At 45.0% G+C, this 24,743-nt stretch overlaps 1 protein-coding gene across 1 annotated transcript; it reads left to right on the top strand.

The window, feature by feature from the left end:
• Window positions 1-24,743, top strand: LOC144892843 (protein mono-ADP-ribosyltransferase PARP14-like). Its single transcript, XM_078781172.1, has 5 exons — window positions 1-121; window positions 12,143-12,283; window positions 14,568-14,816; window positions 19,443-19,679; window positions 23,948-24,743. The coding sequence occupies exons 1-5, from the start codon at window positions 19-21 to the stop codon at window positions 24,613-24,615; spliced, it is 1,398 nt and encodes a 465-aa protein (XP_078637298.1). The 5' UTR covers window positions 1-18; the 3' UTR covers window positions 24,616-24,743.

The raw sequence follows: 24,743 nt of genomic DNA on the forward strand, positions 1-24,743 counted from the left end.
GACAACAGTGCCAATATCATGAACTCAGCGTCAATTCACTCACTCGATTTAGAAGAGAGTATCTTCACTGCGGAACATTTTGCTTTGTCTGAAGAGCGAGACGAGCCCTCTACAAAAAAGGGTAAGCAATTCTTCCCATCACTTCACCCTCATTCATTCTCTCAAGCTTTTTATTTTTTTTTAACTCAACTGGACTATGTCCAGCTGAGTTTTTGTCGACACCCAGTGTCCGTCGTCCGTCTGTCTGTCTGCCGTCTGTAAACAATTCGACGTCTATGCTCTAAAAGTCACAAATATTGATGAGATTTGATGAAACTTGTTATGCAGCATCTTTAAGGCATAAACTAGTTTGGGATTGCATTTGGGCACGCCCAAAAATGGGCGCGGCAGGGCGGCCATATTGAAAAATAAACTTTTGTTAATCTGGTACTTCCTAATGCAGCTAGAAGGCTGAAACTTGGTGTGTAGACAGTATGTAACAAACCTCAACACATATATTACGGGTTTTGACGATGTCCGAAAAATGTCCTCGTCGTAACCTATGACATGACTTGACCCAGTTAAGTTCAGGTTCCCTGGAACCTCTAGTTAATTTTTGTATACAAGATCGAGGCTCATGTAAAAGCTAACAGAAATCACACAAAAAACGGACACACAAAACATAAGATAAAGGGAGCGGGAGACAAGATGGGGGAGAGAGAGAGGGAAGCACACAAGTACAACAGCAAAGAACATACACTGATTTCCTCTCTTCTCCGGATACTCAATTAACAAAACCTGGGATAAAATTCACTTCTGAGTTATATTTACGGGGGTAAATCTCACTTTCTTCCCACAACATTTCTTAGGGTTAGCAGGAATACCTCGTCGATACTCTGACTACCCAGATGCTTACTCAACACGAAATGTTTTATCTTCTATTGGGTCTATAATTTCATTTGCAGCAACAATTATTTTAATATTTATTATCTGAGAGGCTTTCTCTTCAAAACGAGAACCAAACACCTTGAGCTTACCTTTATACAACCCTGAATGAATATACGGAACACCTCCCACTTTCCATACATTTGAAAACCCATCATATCTTAAAATTATTTAAAAAGAAAGGAAGTGAACCTTCATCTGCTGGTTTCAAGCTAACCGCATAACCACTCTGTCACTTTTTTATCATAATAGTTGGACACTGCTAGTTAATACGAATAGTTTAATAGTTTAGTTGGACACTAATACTAGGACACATGGATACTGCTAGGACTTCCAGAAAAGAAGTTGATATTTCAAAAAAGTGGATCTGGGGTGAATTAACGGGGGTAGAAAAGATCAGTGTTTTGGATGGGGGAAGATAAGAGATGGTGGTGAACAGCTGTTTTAAAGACCTGGAGGGAGGAGTGGGTTGTGGAAGGATGCCCAGTCGGCGACTGGCTTTGGAGGCCAGCTTGGAAATGTGGTTTTCCCAGGAAAGATCATGGCAGATAATGAGACCCAAAAGCTTGAGTGACAGAACTTCTTGGAGAGGATTGTTGAGAAGGTAGATGGGAGGGTTGTCCAGTCGGTCTTTTCGGAGAGACATAGAAAATGTTTTTGATCATATTTTTGATTTGAAAAATAATTTTCCCAACACTGCATGGCATGAGTTTCTGTGGTTATTTCACTGTACAAAATTTGTTGTAACAATATTGTCAGGCGAAACCCTCGGTTAATACCGTAGGACCGTGGATGACTGAACGGCTTTACTTGATGCGACGATCAATTACGGATTCGACTATAAAAGCACGCGCAGAAGAATGAAGAGGAAGAAGCGGCAAGCGCGTACCTGTAGCGATCCGATGGCAGCTCCGATCCTGGAGGAAATGAACTCAAAACGGACACAGGATTTTGGAATGAAAGAAAATAATGCAAGGGTTTATTTGCAATTATTAGTGGGACAGGAAAATAACGTGCCGGTAAATAAATGTCCTAAATCGGGACGTCCCCATACCAGACTTGACAACAGGACAAAAGAGATGAATTAAATAAAAGAATCGTCGTGTATTTGTGTGAGATGTGGTGCGTCTTTTCTGTCTGTATGGTGTGTCCGTCGTCCAACGCGGCTATGTCCGACTCCGATGCTGGCACGAAGAAGCCTCCGTCCGCCTCGCCCATGCTCTGCTCGGCCCCGAGCCACCCGCTCAGCGGCCTCGTCTGCTCGCCCCTCGTCGGTCGCACACGAGCTCCCGTTCGCTCACAGCACCGAGCCTCTCTCCGAGCACCAGCCTCACTCCAAGCACCAAAGCACCAAAAGCACCACGAAGAACCAAAAGCACCACAAAGGTTCAGGGAAGACGCCAACGACCAACAGGGAGGAACGCAGGGAAGAAGAACCAGTGAAGCCAATCCACCAACGCGTGAAGCACAAGCACAGACCCAGGACGGAGAGCCTCCAACGAAGAACGAAGAGCCTCCCACGAAGAACTCAGAACGAACAGACCAGCACGAACTGACTAAAATGCCCACGAGCGTGACGTTTTGTCAACCCTGGTCTGACATCAATTCTGGCGCGTTACCAATCCGTCCCTCTCATCTTTGTGATCTTTCCCGCCTTTTCACGTCACTCGCGCTTGTCCTCCAACTAGCGACCTGTTTCTAAATGGTCATTTGGCGCCTTCTGCTCTGATTGGCTGAATGTTTGTGCCTTCCGCCTCAACCAATCACACGTTCCCTGGGCGTGGCTATAGCCTGCCCTGCCCAATGCTCGTAGCTCGGCCAGCTGGTGGTGTGGCTGGCTGCGGCCACATGCGGCGGTGCCCCGATCTGGCTTCCTGTGTGTTTTCTTCCAAAGTCTTTTTGTAAGGGAGGGGATTTAATTAATGTGTGCACTAAGGGACCTATCTACAGTCACGTGAAAAAGTAAGTACACCCCATGTAAAGTTTTGACTTTTTCAACATATTTCAACATACATCTTTTTGATCTTCATTTCAACAATATTGATAGATAAAGGTGATATAATATAACAAATACCATGAAACATTTACATTTTGTAGTCCATTGTATAATTTAAATAAACATAAATGCAAATGTTGCATGTGGAAAAAGTAAGTACACCCTTGGCTCTAATCGGTGGTATTGCCCCCTTTGGCAGAAACAACCTCAAGTAGGCGTTTCTTATAACTGTCTACCAGTCTCTGACATCGACTGGGAGAAATTTTTGCCCATTCCTCCATGCAGAATTCTTTCAGCTGTGTGATGTTTGAGGGGTTTCGTGCATGCACAGGTCGTTTCAAATCCCCCCACAACATCTCGATGGGATTTAGATCCGGGCTTTGACTTTGCCATTCCAGAACCCTCCATTTCTTTCTTTTCAGCCATTCCTTGGTGGATTTCCTGGTATGTTTAGGGTCGTTTTCATGTTGCAAGGTCCACCTTTGGTTGAGCTTCAACATTCCGACAGATGGCCTCACATTATCCTCAAGCACCCTCTGGTACAATGAACAATTCATAGTGGATTATATAAGGGTGACCCAAAAAAACCTCCCACATTTCGAAAGGCTGTAGCACTGGCAGTAGTGAGGTGGGAGGGGCGGGGCTAGGGTCTGTTGGTAGCCCAACCCCAACCGTCCTCAGTCGCCAACATGGCGTGGTCGGGAGCACACCGTGCGTTCGCTGTCGAAGCGTTCTTCACAAACGACCGTTCCGTGATCGCCGCGCAGAGGGCCTTTCGAAGACGTTTCAGTATTCCACGGAACCAAAACGTTCCAGATCGGAAAACCATCTTGCAGTGGGTTGGGAATTTCAGGGCAACAGGCTCAGCTTTAAAAAGAAAATCACCTGGTCGACCTAGGAGCGCTCGTACGCCTGAGAATATTGAAGCATTGAGGCGATCTGTTGTGCAGTCTCCGAGACGTTCTGCGTGAAAGCATGCTTTAGCTGTAGGGATATCCCAGGAAACTGCAAGGAGAATCTTACACAAAGACCTCCACTTCCAACCATACAAAATGACGGTTGTGAAAGAACTCAATGCGAGAGACTGGATAAGCCGCAGGGAGTTATGCGAGAACATTCTTTAACGTGTTCCGGAAGATGCTGTTCTCTTGTGCAGTGACGAAGCTCATTTTCATTTGAGTGGCTCTGTAAATAAACAAAATTTTAGCTATTGCTCTGAAGACAAGCCTCGCATGCTACACGAAAGACCGTTGCACTCCGATCGAGTGACTGTGTGGTGCGCTGTTGCCGATGTTGGCATCGTGGGTCCTTATTTCTTTGAAGAGGGTGGTGTAACTGTTACCATAACTTCTGACTGTTACATTGATATGCTCGAAAACTTTCTAAGGCCACAACTCGAACACCTTGACCTTGAAGAACTCGATGTGTGGTTTCAGCAAGATGGAGCTACGGCACACACAGCTCGAAGATCATTGCAAGTGCTTTTTTTTTTCTTTTTCTTTTTTGTATACAAGATCGAGGCTCGTGAAAGAGCTAACATTAATCACACAAAAAGACAAACCGACACACAAAACACAAAAAACAAGGGGAGCGGCAGACAAGATGGGGAGAGAGGGGGAAGGACACAAAAGAGAGGGGGAAGAGGGGGAAGGACACAAACACAACATTTGAGAGCAGGGACATGGGGAGGACTTGGGGGGAGGTGGGAGAGGAATAAAACATATGAACACTGCAAGGACTCTGGGGTGAATTACCGGGGGTAGAAAAGATCAATGTTTTCGATGGGGGAAGATAAGAGATGGTGGTGAACAGCTGTTTTAAAGACCTGGAGGGAGGAGTGGGATTGAAGGGAGTGGGGGAGTTTGTTCCAGAGGCGGGAGAAAAGGGGAATGAAAGAGTGAAGGTGAGCAGAGAGCCTAGACTTTGGCAGTTTAACCATAAGGGGGTTGCAGGCAGATCTTGTGCGACCTGAAGGAATATTGGGGGGACAGAGCACAGAGAGAGCTGGGGGAGCAAGGCCGGAGAGGAGTCGGTAGAAGACAGAAAGACCACCAACCTGCCTGCGGTGAGTGAGTGAAAGGCCCTCGGTGTTGAAGACATCGCAGGAGATTCCAATGATTCTGAAAGCTTTGGCCTCAACAGCGTGAAGCCGAGCAAGGTGTGAGGCAGCAGCACCAGCCCAGAGGGGGGAACAGTATTCCATTGAGCTGCGGATGAAAGCCTTGTATGTGGTGAGGAGCTCAGGTGTGCCAAGGAAGGACTTCGCACGACGGAGGATGCCCAGGCGGCGACTGGCTTTGGAGGCCAGCTTGGAAATGTGGTTTTCCCAAGAAAGATCATGGCAGATAGTGAGACCCAAAAGCTTGAGCGACAGAACTTCATGGAGAGGATTGTTGAGAAAGTAGATGGGAGGGTTGTCCAGTCGGTCCTTTCGGAGAGACATTGTAAGAGTGTGAGATTTGTCAGGATTGAAAGACATGTTCCACTTGTTTGACCAGTCTGTGATTTTGTCCAGGTCTGCAGAGAGTGAGGAGGCTGCAGACTGCCGATCTGAGGGATGAGGAATGGAGCGACAGAGAGTAGAGTCGTCAGCAAAGAGATAGAGAGGATTTTCAAGAGAGTCAGAGAGATCATTGATGAAGACCAGAAAAAGCACAGGGCCCAGAACACTACCTTGGGGAACTCCAGCCTGAACAGGAAGAGGAGATGAGAGAAACCCATTCACGGCCACACGTTGACTACGACCAGAGAGGAAGTCCGCCAGCCATTTGTGGAGATTTCCATGGATACCAAAGGAGGAGAGTTTGGTGAGCAGAGCAGGGTGCCAGACCATATCGAAGGCACGTGAAATGTCAAGGGAGACGGCTCTAATTTCCTGTTTGGCGTTGAGGACCTCCATCCATTGTTGAGAAAGCAGAAGCAGCATGTCCAGAGTAGAGTGACCAGGTCTGAAACCAAATTGATGATCAGAGATCAAGCCATTGGAGAAGAGGAAAGATTTAATATCTGAAGCAATGATGGATTCCATGACTTTGCTGATAATTGGGAGAAGGCTGATTGGTCTGTAGTTGCTGGGATCTGTTTTTGCACCTTTTTTGTGCAAACCTGTGATGTTGGCTGATTTCCAAGCAGATGGCAGATGACCTTGAGCAAAAGAGAGGGTGAAGAGAACAGAAAGAGGGAGTGAAAGAGCAGAAGAACATGATTTTAGGACCCGTGGGCTGATGCCGTCAGGACCAGTTGCAGAATCAGAGTCGAGGGTTGACAGAAACTTTTCCACCTTGTCAGGAGGAAAGGACACAGAGTCCAGGAGCAGCTGGGTACGACTGGGTACGGTGGGTACAGAGAGGGATGGGTTTGGGACGCAAGATTTAGAGGCAAACACAGAGTTGAGGCATTCAGCTTTTTCACGTGCGGAGTCAGCCGTTAAGCCGTTTGAGGTGAGGGAGGGGATGGAGGGGGAACAAACACCAGAAACAGATTTGACCAGACGCCACCAGGATTTGGAAGAGGGAGACAGATAAGGGAGTTCGGTCTTGAGAATGGTGAGATATTGTTTCCTGGCTCTCCTGAGGGTGGACACACACTTGTTTCGGGCTTTGATAAAGGAAATGAGATTTCCTTCCATTGGATTTGCTTTCCAGGAGACGAAAGCAAGTTGTTTCAGGGCAACAGCCTCACCACAAGATTCCGTGTACCATGGACGGGAGGAAGGGTATGACAACTGAAGACGAGATGGTATAAATCTGTGCATGAGAGAGAGCAATTTACTTTGAAAGAATTCCCAGGATGAGTTGATGTCAGAGGCGGTAGAGATGGGAGACCAGTCCAGATGATTGATGGCTGCTTGAAGACCGTGCCAGTTGGCCTGAGTGAAATTCCAGACTCGTCGACGCTGAGGAGGCTCTCTGAGAATAGTCAGAGAGATGTCCACTTTGACAAGCACATGATCAGATGAGCCGATTGGAGCAGAAGAAGAGCAGCAGACATTTTCAGGGAAGTTTGTCATAACCAAGTCCAGAAGAGAAGATGCTCCGTTGACTGAGATCCGGGTCGGGAAATTGACATATTGTGTCAGTCCCAGTGAGTCGCAGAATGCCTTTGCTGAAGAGCCATGGCTGGTGAGAGAGGTACCCACCCCCAGCCAACTGGCATGGTGACAATTGAAATCACCACATATGAGGAAGAGAGAGTTGGGATGGGTAGATAGAAGTTGGTCCATATTATCAGACAGTGAGATGTAGATGGAGTCATCGCTGTTTGGTGGACGGTACAACACACATATGAACAAAAGGTGGGAGCGAAGGGGAAGCCGTAGCCAAAGGTATTCCTGGGGGTGAGGTGGAGAGAGGGCAGTGGAGGGCGAGTGAGGAAGAGAGTTTTTTATAAAGATAGCAAACCCACCTCCAGGACGAGGCTCAGGTCTATCATACCGGAGGAGGGAGTAACCTGGGAGAGATACCAAGGCATCAGAGACATCATGAAGGAGGAAAGTTTCTGTTAAGCAGATCACATCTGGTTTGTCAGAAGCAACCTGTATGGAGAGGTCAGTCAAGTTTGAGCGAAGGCCCCGGATGTTTGAGGTCCATACCGTTAATGAAGAGGAAGGGGGAGCATCGGGTCCAGAACAGGGGGGGGGGAGGGGTAGGGTAAGATGTGGAAGAGGAGGAAGAGGTAGGGAGAGCTGTTGAAGGTGTGTCAGAGATTTCAGAGATTTCAGAATAGCTTGGAGAAAGGGAAGAATGGGGCGGACAAAAGGTTTGATGGAGATTGGGTGAGGCACAGTGAGGTGTTATTTGAGGAGGGGGAAGAGCGAGGCAGAAGGTTTGGGGAGATGAAGGTGAAAGTTGGAAGGGGGAAGAAGCAGGGAGGATGCTTTGAGGAGGAGGGGTGAGAGGGGAGTCTAGGAGCGGAGGAGCGAGGGAGAGTCTCGGAGGGGAGGGGTGTGGGGGGAGTTTAGGAGGGAGGGGAGGGAAGGGGCAAGGGGGGAGATTTGAAAGGGATGGGTGATGGGGAGGATTTGGAGGGGAGGGGTGAGATTCGATTTTGAAAAGTGTACGATTCATGGGAAACGAACATTTTTTGCAAAATGAGTTTGAGACCTTCGAGTCAAAAATACGTTTGAGGACACTGGAGGAGGGGTGGAGTTCTGGATAGTTTAGGGAATGTAGAAAGGAGGAACTGTAAGAGATGGTATTATATATATTTTTTGGAATGAATAGATTTGGTGAGCAAGACGAAAGCATCCTTTTGTAGGAAAAGAAGAAAAGGGTGTTATAATATATGAGAGAAAATAGTTGTTCAGGGGAGAGATTATACATTTCTAGCCGCGTGATCGCGAACGAAGAACGAACGAACAAAAACAACAACAAATAAACGAATAAGACCTGGGAAGGAAATATTTTTTTTGGGGGTTTTTTTTTTTTTTGTGAGTACAGATATTAAACAAGGAGGTACGGGGTGAACGACTGGTACGAAACAGAGAACGAAAATAATTTCAGCGCATTCGACGAATCGCTGAGAGAAAAAACCACAAGGTCGGAGACGGTATGGTAGTCTAAGCCTACGAGTACTAGGCCGCAGAATACTCGATACCATTAACCGACGATTGTGTATACATGTACGAAAAATTAGCACCGAAAATTTTCCAAAAGATACGCTATAGGTACACACACCGAAAGATAGATACAGTCTCGACAAAAACACGATTGTGATAGATCACTTAGCTTCGAGAGCGTGAGCGCATGGAGCAGCTTCGAAAAGACGTGACCTCCACGTGACGCTTACGGAACACCTGAGGGAAATGCTGAGGGAAATGTTTCCGGATCAGGTGATGTGGGAGGTTTTTTTGGGTCACCCTGTATGATGGTGAGCTGCCCAGGCCCTGATGCAGCAAAGCTGCCCCAAACCATAATATTTCCATCACCATGCTTTACAGTTGGTATCAGGTTCTTGTGGTCAAATGCTGTCTTTGGTTTTCGCCAAACATGTCTTTTGGTACTGTGGCCAAATAGCTCTACCTTTGACTCATCTGTCCAGAGCACATTGTTCCAGAAGTGCTGGTCTTTGCCTCGGTGTTCATTGGCAAACTTTAGTCTTGCCCTGATGTTCTTTCTGGAAAGGAAAGGTTTCCTCCTGGCACACCTCCCATGTAGATCAAATTTGTGCAGCCTCTTTCTAATGGTAGACTCGTGCACTTTGACATCAACAGTGGCAAGAGCTACCTGTAGGTCCCGTGATGACATTCTGGGGTTCTTAGAGACTTCTTTCAGCATCTTGCGGTCTGCTCTCAGGCTGAACTTGCTGGGGCGGCCTGGCCTGAACAAGTTGGCAGTTGTTTGGAATCTTCTCCACTTGTAGATGATCTTCCCGACAGTCGAATGATTGATTTCAAATTGTTTGGACATCTTTTTAAATCCCTTCCCAGACTCGTAGGCATCTATAACCTTCTTTCTGAAGGCCTCAGAGACCTCTTTTGGTCGAGGCATGGTGATGCCGCACACTTCAATAACAAAGAGCAAACCAAACTAAATGTCTGAGGTTTAAATAAGACAGGTTCCTGCAAGATCCTCTCTAACGATGTTCTAATCATTTGCACCTGAGCTGGTGCACCTGATTCTAATTTTAGGTATTTTAAGTAGTGATACATGTGGGGGTGTACTTACTTTTTCCACATGCGAAATTTGCATTTATGTTTATTTAAATTATATAATGGACTACAAAATGTAAATGTTTCATGATATTTGTTATATTATATCACCTTTATTTGTCAATATTGTTGAAATGAAGATCAAATAGCTGTATGTTGAAATATGTTGAAAAAGTCAAAATTTTACACGGGGTGTACTTACTTTTTCACGTGACTGTAAGTGTCTATATGAGTGCTTTGCCATAATGGACACGGGATTGGCGACAGAGGGAATGACAAACAAAGGAATTTTATCCATAATCCCTGCACTACATTGCACGCCCCACCCCCTCGTGAAGGGGACACAGATACGACTTTCACCGACATCCGGGCTGCACATAGAACTTATTTCAGGTAGATTCCCTATCACGACAATCGATCACCGACCTATTCGGACCTACCTGTCCCTAGATATTCCTCTATCCTCACCCCCTCCCCCCCCCCCCCCCCCCGACATAACAATATCATTTACAATTTATTTTGAAGCCTATCATGGTCGTATCGTAATCTTCAAACTGCACCAGAATCGTGGCAATATCAATTTTATAAGATATTTTAGACAAGCCAAATCATTCTCTCACAAATTGTTGACTGCAGGCTGAGGAAGAGTGTTCCATCAGCTGAATTGGGAAAATAAAGCAGTAACTGTCAGCAGAGGAAGACTAAACCACCTACAGTTCACAGATGACATTGTTTTAATATCGAAAATCCTTGTGGAAGAGTTAAATTTGGAGAATAGAAATAAAAATGGATACAGTGAAGACAAAAATCATGTTCACCCATTGTTCAAAAAAATAAACAAAAATAATTTAATCCCATCGTGGACTGCTAAGCCAGTCCATTTTCATGGGGGATATTTTCACACAAGCCTTAGTTTGAGTTTCTGGAGACCACTTTGGCCCACAGTACATAAATGGGCTGACCTCTAAGTTCCGAAGTTAAAAAAAATCTCAACTTCAGTTGGCCTTGGCACAGCTAATTGGCAAGCGAGCCAAACTAGTGCCTGTTGTTGTGAAAACTTGAGATCTGCCTTCAAGTCATTCCTTTTGCGAATGTTAGAGCGGGATTGAATCGGCAGCCATGTCAACAACAATATAAAACAGAAATCCTCGACACCCCTCAAGTACTTGCTCACTTGCTTTAGATCCCTATCCAAGCCTGACAACATATGGAGTCTCTTGAGGAACTTGCACCACTTTTGTCTGTCTTGGGCCCACTGACTGATTGCAGTCCAGGTGGTTTCTCGATCCCTCAGCTCCTTCTCCACTGTATTCGACCAGGTCTGAGAACCGAACATCTGAGTATACCTACTCCCCCAAACCCTTCCTGTTACAATAAACATGGACCCTCGATTCATGATCTTGTCGACATCTCGTGTGCCCAAGTCATTGCACATGACATCATGATTGTTGTCTGCTGCAAGTAATCTCGCACTCCATGTTGTTCGTGTTGATTTTCAGTCCGACTTGGAGGTAATACTCCTGGAGCCGATTTACTCTCTCTTGTGAACTTCCCTTGGTGACAGATAGCAAACAGACATCATTTGCAATGCTGAGTTCCTCCAGATGGTCACCCTGAGACCAGTCTGTGCCACATCTGGCATGTTCTGTAGTCCTCATTAATACCCAGTCCATTACAAGTTGAGACAGCATGCATCCCTGTCTGACTCCTGTACATCTTAGCACACTTAACAATTATTAACCCGTCCCCCCTACCCCCACACAGCGGGAGACGAGGTTTGCAATTGTGTGTGTGGTGTGTGTGGTGTGTGTGCGGTGTGTGTGGTGTGTGTGTGTCGAGGCCATAACCTTTTTTTACCATTTGAGCTTTTGTCATAATTTTTTTTAAACCTTTATTATGAGAATATGGAGAAAATAATCAAAATGATGAAAAAAATGGGTCAAAATGTGAAAGGGCAAGATGATCGTGACTATAAATAGCCTAATTAGCCCCGCCAGAGTGTGTCAAGTGTGAAACGCCCCATGTTTTTTTTTCATCGTTTGTGTTTCTTTATTTATTTACCATTGAGCATCAGTGAGACTGTGCAGGCCATAACCTTTTTTTAACCAATTGAGGTTTTGCCATCAAATCTTTCACAAAGCTTTATTATGAGAAGAGGGAGAACACAAATGAATAAAATGTACAAATTTTTTTCACTGTCGTTTTCATCAAGTTTAGTTTAAGTGCAAAGCGGAAACTTTAGGATGGCATTTTGAGATTATTTATAGTTCTGTATTTGCTGCTCCGTGCAAATGATGTGATACTGCACCTCACGTTATATTAGTGCCAGACAAGAGTTTGGTTCTGGGTTTGCTGGTTGGTAATTTTGATGAGTTTTACTTAGATGCATATTCATCCGCTTATCTCTTGCCAGTTGCGGGACACCCAGAAATGTTTAGCTTTTTTACAATGTTTTTTCACTTTATTCGATGCAAAATCTAGTTTAATGCACACGATATTTCACTCTGCTTATGAGCAAGATCATGTGTCAAATCAATGAGTTTATGGTAAATTTATATTGTCTTCATTCACAGGTGAAAACGATATTCTGATTCATTGTGATGGCATTGATGGGGAAAAGCAGAAACTCCTCTTTGAGGGTATTTTGCATCATCGTGTTGAGTTGTTTACCCTCAAACGGAACACCATGCTACTGACTTGCCAGACTGCTGAAGGTAGGTGCTCCACCACAAATAGGTTTTTGGCAAATGTTTTCAAAAATGTTGTAAATTTTAATTTGTGTGCCCTATAAAATACTGCTCAAAAGAAAGCACCATTTCTTAATGATTTATATCTGAAACATTATTCTTTTTTGTATACTAAGTCGAGGCTCATGTAAGAGCTAACACATAGTAGTACCACCTTCAGAGGCCATTTTTCCCCGCAGAGCAGGGGGTTGGCCTTTTTCAGGCACCATGGTCTGCATTTTGAAGCAATGTTTTACAGCCGGATGCCCTTCCTGCCACCAACCCTGTTAGTCGCCTCTTGCGACACACAGGGAATTACCAGTGAACTGGTACTCAATTTGCCGACATTGGAAGGATGACAGGCTGAGTCAACCCCCGTGGCATTAATTCAGCCGTAGACCGGGATTCGAACCCAGGATCCGAGGATCCCAAGCCAGCACCTTAACTGCTAAGCCAACACCAGCACCCGAACCGCACATAGAACATATAATAAAGAGTGCAGGAGACAAGAGGAGGAGAGAGGGGGTATTTGGTAGTTTTCCTGATTGCACATTATTCACACCAAAGTTGCTCGGTACAGGCACGTCCGTTGTATTTTTCGTGTTAATTTTTTTGAAAATTTAAAATATTTTTTGTATAAGTTTAGCGTTGTACCTCATAAGTATATAATGTGCATAATATCTCCTGATAGCACTTTTGAAAACTTTTGCACATTCATTGTAAATAATAAAACATCAGCGAAACACGTGTGACTAATTTGTTTGTTGCATGCATGTTGAATCGTGAGTCAGTTAGCTACGAGTTTGCGCATATGTGTGCACACCATTCTCTCTTGTCCGCGGTTCTGCCACTGATGCCCTCTGGAGGTTAGTGCAGGAATTCCCATTTTAGCAATAACTCGTTCACAGACATCATGGGATATTTATTGTTCACCAACTGATCAGGTGGAATACCAACGAAGGATAGACAACTCAAAAGTATGTGCGCTACCTCTGCACCTTTTTGTCTTTACCCCCAATATGCAAATAAGACAATTTTAACATGTAATGAAAACTTCAGATGTGATCACTTGCTAAGCAAGCAATTGTTATCGAGCATTATTTTGAAGGAACAGTTGTCCACAATTGGACAGTTATGGATGGATTCAGATGAAACTTGGTGGGTAGGTTGTGTGCGTGGCAAGGACCAATTGGTTCCATGTTGGTGAGGATCCGGTTGCGAGATTTATATTTTCACGTGATTCTTCACCATTGATTGGGCCAAAAACGATAATATAGCACAATATTTCAAATGTAGGTCAGTCCCATGGAGTCACGATAGTCCTTTGCTGAAGAGTCATGGCAGGTGAGAGAGGTGCCAACACCAAGCCAAGTGGCATGTTGACAATTGAAATCACCACATAGGAGGAAGAGATATTTGGGATGAGTGGTTAAAAGTTTGTCCATGTCATTTGAGAGAGAGATAAAGATGGAGTCATCACTGTTGGAAGGACGTTACAACACATAGACAAGCATGATTTGGGAAAAGAGGGGAAGTCGTAGCCAGAGGTACTCCTGGGATTTGGGAGGTGTGATAACAGTGCCCACGAGAGAACACGGGATAACAAGAGAGAACACGAGAGAACAAGGGGGAACACGGGACACAAGAGAGAACATGAGAACACGAGAGAACAAGAGAGAACAAAAGATAACAAGTGAGAACAAGAGATAACAAGAGATAACACGTGAGAACAAGAGATAACACGTGAGAACAAGAGATAACAAGTGAGAACAAGCGAGAACAAGCGAGAACAAGCTAAAACACGTGAGAACACGAGAGAATACATGCAACACCTTTGTTTTTTAATGTAACCTTTATTTGGGATCAAATGTTACAGTGGCTTGACGTTTACATCTAACATTGGTGAAGGCATATCTTTCAACGTGTCTGTGTCAAATTCTCTTTTCGAGTTAAAGTATTTGGTATGACTCGTCCAGGATCGAAATCGAACCACCAACCTCACAGACTGAGTAAACCCTCTAACTACCACCTTTTTGCTGAAGGAAGCATGTGCTACTGCAAAATATCCTGAAGGTTAGGAGTATTCGCCTGGTGTTGGCTGAACAGTTAAGGTGGCTGGCTCAATATCATAAGGTCCTGAGTTCAAAACCACTATTGGAGTTCCTGATGAGTCATTAAACCTTTGATACATAAAAAGCTAGAACACTGTTCAATGTTCAAATCGTGTTGTATATTCTTCTTTTATTTCTCATTTTATTTTGCTTTGTTTCAGAAGTTAATACAATTCTAGCAACTGGCAAGTACAAGATTGATGGAAAGGAGCTTCACATTGAGGCTCGGAATGGGTCCAGCTTTGACATTGATGCTTATCATGTGAAGCTGGAAGGTCTGGATGAAAACACACCATTAAAATTGGTTACATCGTTCATAGAACAGAGCAGTGGACGCAGTCACCTCGACTTTAATGTGGATTATGCGAAAAATGGGAAAGCAGCTATCATTACTTTTCTTCAACCTATTGGTGAGAAATATTGCACAGCACAACGCTTTGTATAAACTTTGCAGCAGACTTGGCATGTGATGTTTGTTTTGAAACGCTTTGCTGTTCTTTTTCCTGATTACTTGAAAATGTTTAAACTTCCACTTCCGGTTCCTCTGGTGAGGTCGTGTTCTTCCAAGCTCTCCACGTCATCGAAGTTAAATATTTTCCGTTTGTGTTTTTGCCAAATATCTACTGTTTATTTTTCTGTGTATGTGTCTCCTGTGTGTTTCTAGTTAGATCTCGGTTTGTAAATCGTGCATACCTGTGTGTAATAGTCGTTTCGTTAACGCCGCGTTTGGGGCCTGGTCCCTCGAAGCTTCCCTGTCTCCTCTGTGGTTTTTGTTGTTTATTTATGTTCATTCTTTCACTGTATTTCCTTTTTCTTTTCACCCCATACTTCCCCCCGAACATCTTACCCTTTGTTTAAAGTCTTAATACAAAAAAAAAAAAACTCAAAAAAAAAATCTTAATCATAATTTCCTTCTCTCCTCGTGGCTCCTCTGCCCAGACCGCGACCATTTGTTGTCTCACCTCGCCCGTTTTCTCTCCTTCCTCCATATCTCAATCCTCTCCAGCCGATACCTTTCCAATTCTAGTTTTCACCATACTCCTTCAACCTATCTCATTCTTCCTCAAATCCACTTTCACCTAACCTTCAAAAAAAAAAAAATATATATGTACAAAGAATTTAAAAAGTTGGCTCCTCCTCCCGTACTAATACAATTGCTTATACACCTCCCTATTCCTTCGTTCTCTGCTCACCTGGCTGTCAATCTTGTATTCTTCTGTTCCTCCTTCTGAACCTGTTCTGGAATCCTTCATCCACCTACGCCCTGACGTCAGGGAATTTTCCCAGATAGTTTTCACGGTTTTGTTTTAAAATGTTTAAACTTTCCCCTGCAGTGTTGCATTCTGTTGCATATTATAACACGCTTTTCTTCTTCCTCTTTAAAAGGCTGTCTTCAATTTGCTCATCAAATCACTCCATTTCAAAAAAAAAAATTCAATCTCTTACAGTTCTTCCTTTCTACATCTTACTATAATTCACCAAATGTCCGTCCGTCTGTCTGTCCGTCCATCTGTCCGTCCGTTCGAAAGTACCGCATAAATGGCTGAACCGATCGCAACAATATTTTGGGTGGGTAATCCTGGGATCTCCAGGAGTAAAATAGGCTATATTGTTTTTCCAATTTCAGTTTTGCCTCCAGCATTTTCAGGTTTAGACTCCCGCATAACGTTATTTTCCCGGGTGCCGCATAAACGGCTGCACCAATCACTGCACAGCTGCACCGATCAGACTCCAACAACCGAATCGAATAGGATCGGATCGAATCGGACAAGGCAACAGATCGCTGTCTCCATCGATCTTGCCAAGGCCGTAACACCTATCGGCTCAAAATCCATTTAACTCTTGACTTGGTAGTTTTTACAATGAAGGATACACGTATCGGGAGTACATACGATATAGCGATTGTGAATGTGACAGCTCTGAGGCATCTTTCGCCTCGCATCGCAGTGACGGTGAGCACCAACATGGCGGCTGTAAGATTAAAATCTGGCTTCAAGCCCCCTCACCACCCAAAGCCTTCAACCAGACATACTAACACGCTCCTCCTCCTTCATTCCCGTTCTTCAAAGCAAAGCGGTAAAAATTGTTGTATCACCATTATATATAACGAGCAACGGTACCCGCCCTAAGGGCAGGGCTTCAATTGGGGGGCGCCATTTATAAAAACATCCGTTAAATATCACACGCAAATCATCAAAATCAAAACAGTATTTTTAGAATTTCAATTTCAAAAAAACCACATTGAAGTGTGGTGCTGCGCACACAACTTGCTTGCCAAAGAGGTAGGCCACAACGCGTTTGATAATCAAAATAGTCTTTATTAAGAAAGCTCAAACTGCAGCACTGGGCGGGCTCGAGCTTGGAGCCCGCATATATGTGCCGAGGCCACGCCTAGTCCCCGGGCGTGGCCGATCGGTCGATAGGCGGGGCATGCCCTCCAGTTCCCCGCCTGGACGTTCGTGCCACCTGCTGGTGCGCTGAATTCGTGTCCCCTTGCTTGTGTCCGCCACACGCGCCCCCCCAGAATTCCCGCGCACCTGAAGGGTGAGTTTGCGGGGAAGCCGGATGACCCGGCCGAAACACCCCCTGGCGATGGGTGCCGGGCTGGGGGGGTGGCGGGGCTGGGGGGTGCCGGGGGTCCGACCGCCGGCCTCGACACGAAGGAAGAGCCGCTGGCGGGGGTGCCGGGGGTCCGACCGCCGGGGGGCGGCCTCAACACGGAGGCAGAGCCGCTGGCGGGGGGTGGTGCGGATCGAGGTGGGCCGGCTTGAGGCGGTCCACGGAAATGCGATCCGGGGCACCGCCGATGTCGACCGTGAAAATTTGTCCCCGGTCTCTAACACGCTGAAGGGCCCGTCGTACGGGGTCCGTAGCGGTGCCCGGTGGGCGTCGTGCCGGATGAACACGTACTTTGCCGTGCGAAGCTCCGGGGCGACGTGGGAAGGCGGGCAACCGTGGTGTGCCGTTGGCACCTGGGCGAACCTCCGGGCGGTCTCCTGAAGGGCGGAGCGCTGTTGTGCCACGACCAAGGAGCCGTGGAGTTGGGGATAAATTCACCCGGTACCCACAGTGGTTGCCCAAAGACCAGCTCCGCCGCAGATGTCGCCGCCAATGGGACGGCCTTTGGCCACCGTGTGGTGCGGTCGACCATGGTGAGGAGGTGGGTGAACCCTCGCGAGGGGGGCAGAGGTCCCACCAAGTCGACGTGCACGTGGTCGAACCGCCGCTCGGGCACCGTGAATGGGGCCAACGGTGCCTGGGTGTGGCGGTGGACCTTTGCGCGCTGGCACGCGAGGCACGTCCTGGCCCAGTCGCGGACGTCCTTCCGGAGGCCATGCCAGACGAACTTTGCCCCAACGAGTTTCTGGGATTCCCTCGCGCCAGGGTGGGACAGGCCGTGGATGGCGTCGAACACCGGGGGCTGCCAGCCAGCGGGCACGATGGGGCGAGGCCGGCCGAGGGAGACGTCGCATAAGAGGGCCGTGCCTTTTGGTGGAGAAAAAAATATAATGATGATGTCATTGGTCACGTGGTTAGGCCGCCATATTTGTTTTAACACAAAAGCCTTAAAAACCACTGAAAACATGTCCTGGCGAGGGTCTGCAATCTCCAATTGCTCTTTCTCGTTTATTGTATGTGTTATGGGTCCGTTCATGTTTTCGTGTGTAATGCGTTAGCTCTTACACGAGCCTTGACTCTGTATACAAAATATATATTTAAAAATTCGAAGATTTTTCAAGTGTATTGGATTTTTTCAAGTATTGTTTGCTTGTTTTTGTCTGTCTGTCAATCTGTCTGCTTGCTTGTTTGTCACTCACCTCCAAGTCACAATTGTAAACCTATAATCATGAATAGCTACTAAGCTGTAGAGGTAGTCACAACTGAGAAGCCTACTGATTTTAGGTCAAAGGTCATCTTGAGATCAAATTTCTAAAATCGTTATTTTTCATCCGATGGACTTCAAAAATTTGAAACAGCATTTGCATATTGATTCACTGAATTAGGAAACCAATTATTTTTGAGGTCAAAAGGTCAAAGGTCAACTTATGGTTGAACTTCTAAAATCATACATTTTTGTCTGAAAAATTGTCAATTTTCATCTATCTATAATTCCAGTAATCTCTGTGTGTGTGTGTGTCTGTGTGTCTGTGTGTTTGTATGTTTGTATGTTTGTTTGTCTGTGACCGCTGTTTCTCGACAACTACCGGTCCGATATACTTGAAACTTGCCAGGTATATTGCTGGGGACCCGAGGATGTGCCTTTTCAAGGTTTCATATTAATCGGACAAGTAGTTACCGAGCTATGGCGATTTAGCCGTTCGCCGTTCGCTTTGGCTTTACGAATGGACCAAACCATTTCATGTAAATAGAGGGGGGGGGGGGGGTTCTGTGGTCGTTACTGGCTTTGTGAATGGACCAAACCATTTCATGTAAATAGAGGGGGGGGGTATAATTTTAGATATATATATAGTACGGGCATGCCCTAGGAAGTACGGGCATGTACGGGCATATATATATAGAAGTACGGGCATATATATATAGTACGGGCATGCCCTAGTCCTTTTAACTTGAAATTAAACAGCAATTGCATAGTGCCTCACTGAATGGGGAAAGTAACTATTTTTGAGGCCAAAATGTCAAAGATCAACTCTCGGTCAAACGTCTAAAATCATCAATTTTCATATGAAAAATTATTAATTTTCATACGGTTAAACCGAGCTTTGATTAAGATTGTCAACTTAAATCTTAATGAAATGGACACTTTGATGTATCCATGGCAACTTTGTTCAATGTGTGAGTATGACAGTTAGTCCTCCTGTCAAGTTTGGTTGAGATTTGATAAGTATCGACCGATTGTATCGCGGTCAAAAATCCTCAGAAAGACAGACTGAAAGACTGACGATTTTGACAATGTCTGACGATTTGGATTATGAAGACACCAAATGATGTATTTTGGTATTATTTACTATGAAGATGATTGGCAAACTGATAAGAATTGGTGTTGTGTTGATCCATGCCTGCACTTGTTTTCTCAGCATGGAAAGGTTTTCAAAAGGCCTGCTCAAGTAGAAAGCTCCATAATCGAGATATATTGGCGACTCCAATGCAAATGACAAAGTGGTTGTTTGTAGAAGGACTTCCAAGCAATATCACCATGGCAGCTCTACATCAATATTTCCAAAGAGAAGCAGAAATCTGTGGTGGAGATATTAACAACATCTTAATGACAAAGGACAATCAAATGGCATATCTGCAATTTGACAGCTCTGAAGGTAAATTTAAAGCTCAAAATGTTATTAATATTTTGTTGTGGGATGTTCAAATGTGAATTGAAACCTTCCACGAAACTCAATGAAAGAAACATTTTCCTTCCTCAATGAAGGAAACAAGTGTCGTGCTCTTAATTTTTCGAATCATCTTCTTGGCTTTATTCTTTTTGCTCTCAAGAACTGCAAGTTGCACACAAAAATCTTCCATACGAAACTTTTCCATTTCAGCTTTGTTTGTTTTTTCAGTTTATTACGACACTCATCATGCACTTCGTTTTAATTATTCAAAATCCCTTTCTACATGGAGCTGTAATTTTTATTTTTATGATAATTACCTCCACCACCGAAGGTTTACAGAGGTTATAAAAGGTGGACGAGGTTATATTTACCTTCTTACACAAAAGGTGGACGGAGGTTATGTTGACACCTCTGTCTGTTTGTGTGTCTGTCTGTTTGCCTATGAGCAGGATATCTCAAAAGATTATGGATGGATTCAGACAAACTTTGGTGGACAGCTTGGTTAGCTGTGTGACAAGGACGAATTGGTTTGATGTTGGAGAAGATTCGGATCTGGATACGAGATCTGGATTCGGATCGGGAAGTGATTCTTCGCCATTGAAAGACACAAAAATGATATAATACTGTATAACACGATAGCTCAAGACATTATGGACAGATTCAGACGAAAATTGGTGGACACGTTGGGTGTCTGCCAATGACGAATTGATTCGATTTTGTTGAAGATCCGAATGCTATAATTTTTTAAGTGATTCTCGCCATTGAGAGCGAGGTCTAAAAACGATATAGAGCATGATATTTCAAAAGGTTATGGACGGATTCGGACAAAATGGACGAGTTGGTTAGGTGACAAGAACAAGTCGATAAGATTTTGGTTAAGGTCCGGATGCAGATCTCGCCGATTAGTGGGATACAAAACATCAACTGTTCAGCCCGTTGGGCAATACCTCTAGAACAGTGTTTGTCTGTCCGTATGTCCACACAAGCGTACACCAATCAGAGCTGAGGATCTGGTCACATGATGGGGAAGCATTTTGTAACCATTACAGTTGCATATTTTACTAAAAGGAAATATAATAACCTTCTGTGGAACGTTTTGGGTTCCCAGCTGGTGTTGTAAAGTTGGTAGGAGGTTTCAGAAATTCCTCAATACAATTATGATTTTGAAATGCAATCGACACAGATCTTGCTCCAAAATCCGGAAGTGAACAGATTATGAAGGTTCGCTGGGTTTATAATATCTCAATGCAATCATGATTTAACATTGTATTTTGATATATTAATACTATAGTGCTAATTTGTGATTGGAATGATGAATGATGCTGTTTGGAATGAAAATATAGAGAACGTGCTGTCAATGCCTGACGTTCAACTGAAGGTGGCACAGGAACGTGGATTTTATCGGTTCATCGTTGGCCATTCACCCTTTTTTAACCAAGTCATTCACGAACCGGTTGTTGATGTCTGAAGTCAAAAAAACTTCAGACAAAACTCCCCATACTGCTAACTATTGTATCCCCATACTGCTAACTGGTATACCCACCCAGGTCATCCTATCCTCTTGAACGAAAGTATGAAACAGACTCTGCTATGGACGGCATTGTTAGACTATCCATCCTGTTTTTAATGGATAACATTTAGAATCTATAATAAATAACATTTTAAAGCCATTTAGAATCTTAAGCTTTCACGGTTGCCGAAGACGATAAGAAGAGGCCATCACGTCGGGGTCACCAGTTTAGCGGTTGCCAAAGACGATAAGAAGAGGCCATTTCGTTGGGTACAAAAGGTTGTTTATTGTACAGAAATCTCCAGCAACTGCTAGCGAACGGAAGTCGTAACGGCTTATATAAAACCAAGAACCCTCTTCGGAGGACGTGGCTCCAACAGCCGCGCGTGCGTCACGACGACACAACCAAACGCCTGTATGCGTGGGTTAGACCAAACCCATCGTAATGGTAACCGTCACATGCGGATAAGTTAACCGCGACAAGTGAATAAGGTAACCACTACATGCGCCTCCCCCCCCCCCCAGAAGGCACGCCACGGGCGTGTACGTAGTTCGCGGGTGGAACAGAGCTGGGCCGCGGGTGCTGAGCAGCGGTAGCCGTTGTAGTTGCAGCAGTAGGAATTGCGGGAGTGGCGAGCAGCAGTGCGCGCGAAGGTAACGAAGCAGCCGTGCGTGCTCAAGAGATGAGCAGCGGTAGCAGTTGTAGTTGCAGCAGTAGGAATTGCGGGAGTGGCGAGCAGCAGTACGCGCGAAGGTAACGAAGCAGCCGTGCGTGCGCAAGAGATGAGCAGCGGTAGTAGCTGTAGTTGCAGGAGCATCAGCCTCGGGATCCGCCATAGGAGCAGTAGTAGGAGTGGCGAGCTGCAGTACTCGGCCTGTGTGCGCGGAGGCGACGAAGTAGCAGTACTCGGCCTGTGTGCGTGAAGGCGACGAGCAGCAGTACTCGGCCTGTGTGCGCGGAGGCGACGAGCAGCGGTGCTCGACCTGTGTGCGCAAAGGCGACGAAGTAGCCGTGCCCGGCCTGTGTGCGCGAAGGTGACGAAGTAGCCGTGCCGCCAACGCCCCGTAACGGCGTTCCTTCGGAGGGTCCCGGAGCTGGTTCGCCCCTCTAGTCGTAGAGGAGGAACCGAGCGTGATGCGCGAACCACATGGCCGCTCGTCATTGCTAAAACTCTGGCAGTTCGAGTTTAGGTGTTGTGGAAGAAATTGCGTTGCAATCCTGCCGTGTTCATTTGGCCCCCGAATACGTTCGGGGGCAACGGGGTCACCAGTTTAGCGGTTGCCGAAGACGATAAGAAGAGGCCATCACGTCGGGGTCACCAGTTTAGCGGTTGCCGAAGACTATAAGAAGAGGCCATTTCGTTGGGTACAAAAGGTTGTTTATTGTACAGAAATCTCCAGCAACTGCGAGCGAACGGAAGTCGTAACGGCTTATATAAAACCAAGAACCCTCTTCGGAGGGCGTGGCTCCAACAGCCGCGCATGCGTCACGACGACACAACCAAACGCCTGTGTGCGTGGGTTAGACCAAACCCATCGCAATGGTAACCATCACATGCGGATAAGTTAACCGTGACAAGTGAATAAGGTAACCACTACAAATCCATCATTGTTTCCTCATTTGAGTCTCATCCTTCCTATTTCATCGTCAGTCATCTGCAGTGATTATGCACTATAAAAGATCCAAATCATCCTGACAGCAAATTTGAAATTGACCAAGGGTTACATAATTAAGGTTGTAGCGCATTCATCAGCCACCCTCCCCAAGGGGGTTTTCTTCCCCGAGCAGGTTTTCCCCGCCATTGCCGTCAATGGGTTGCGTGTTGAGGTGTATAGCCATGTTAAGTTAGCTTTATCGTGACGTTTTTCCAAAGACGCTTTTAATAACAAAATTAATGATAATCGCATATTGTTAATGTTATTGCAAAACAATATGAATACTACTAATGTCCCACTTCCCTCAAGGCGTTTTCTGGTGAGTCAACGTATATAAATAGCTTATTACGGCGTTTTCATGGGAGCAATGGCCTCTACCAGAAGTAATGAACATTATTGAACAGTCATGAATATTATGAACCACAAACACGTATGATTAGCTTTTTAAACAGTCGCTAATGCTCATTATAGCACTAAATAAAGAAATTTGGAGGAATCCCGACATGTGTGAGATCGTTCACTGAGTGAAGATCTCATGTACTCTGGGTACGCCATAAGTGTTGGGTTAATAACATGACCGTTCCTGGCGCTAAAGGGGCGTTTTTCGTAGTGAACTTTTGAAACTTGCTCCTTCTGTTCAACACGGAACTGAAAGGGAGAAAGCTCGGGTTGTGCTCATTTACCAAGCAGCTAGCTTGTGCTTACCAAGCCAGCCGTTCCTTAACGGTTTTGAATGGAGTGCTTGCTCGAATGCTTAAACCACCTGGCGATCTCTCCACAAGGAACTTGGTAAATGGACACACACCCAAAGTTATTGAGACCCGACCATAGATCGTCTGTGAGCTAGTTACCCCAAAGAGGAATGACCATTCCTGCCACTTCCATAGTGAGTGGGTGTGCGAGTGGTGTAAATGACAAAATTCATTTTAAAAGGCATTATAGCAAGTTCAATTTTTCTTCACAGTGTATGGAAATATGTCTATGGTGGTTTGACCTTGCAGTCTTTTACATGTTTGCATTAGTTATATCCCCCACCTGTGTGTATTGCAATATTTATCACTAACCCTGATTTGTATTTACCTTGCAGGTGCAAAGCAAGTTTTGGCGAAGAAACATTGCCTTGAGCAGACATCTCTACAGATGTATCGATACAACATAGAAGAAAATATTGTAGTTCGTGGATGTAGAACTGTAGATGTGGAGTTTCCAAAGAAAGTGACATGCCATATCGACCACAACATCTTGAAGTTGATGTTGAAGAACTCCGTCTTCACAGAATACATTGAAAGAAAATTTGGGAGCATTTCTGCACAATTGCTATTTTACCCGCCCACGTCAATTGATGTTATCCCAACATTTAATATTGGAACAATACCCTCTTTAAACCTTTCCCAGCACTGGAGGAGTGCTGTCCATAAAATACTTGAAGAAACTATGAGCAGATTTGGTGAAAAAACATTTGCTGTCAGTCATCCCGAGGTTTGGAGCAGAGCATGGGAAGAAATTGCACCATTAATGGATAATTCAAGAATCATCAGTTTCGATTTATCTTCACTGAATATACATTTGCATGGTGAAGTGAAGGATTTAAGGATTACTGGTGAGAAATTACAAAAGGCAGTTGAAAAAGCTCATCAAGATATTCAGCTTCATCCCAATTACATCGAAAGAATCCCACATCTGGAATTTTCAACACCAAATTTCAACACCAAAAAGAAAATCTCACGAAGTCGTAAAACAAAAGGTTTCATTTAAAAGTCTGAAATACAGCAAGCTACCAATGAGAGGTTCGAAGAGAATTCCATCACTGCATTCATCACTTGTTCAGATGAAGTTTTACTGCATTCAACATCAGATTGTTTGAAGATTGCAGAGACTTTCTT

This window comes from Myxine glutinosa, chromosome 7 (genome assembly GCF_964187855.1).
Source record: "Myxine glutinosa chromosome 7, kmMyxGlut1.1, whole genome shotgun sequence".
NCBI lineage: Eukaryota > Metazoa > Chordata > Myxini > Myxiniformes > Myxinidae > Myxine > Myxine glutinosa.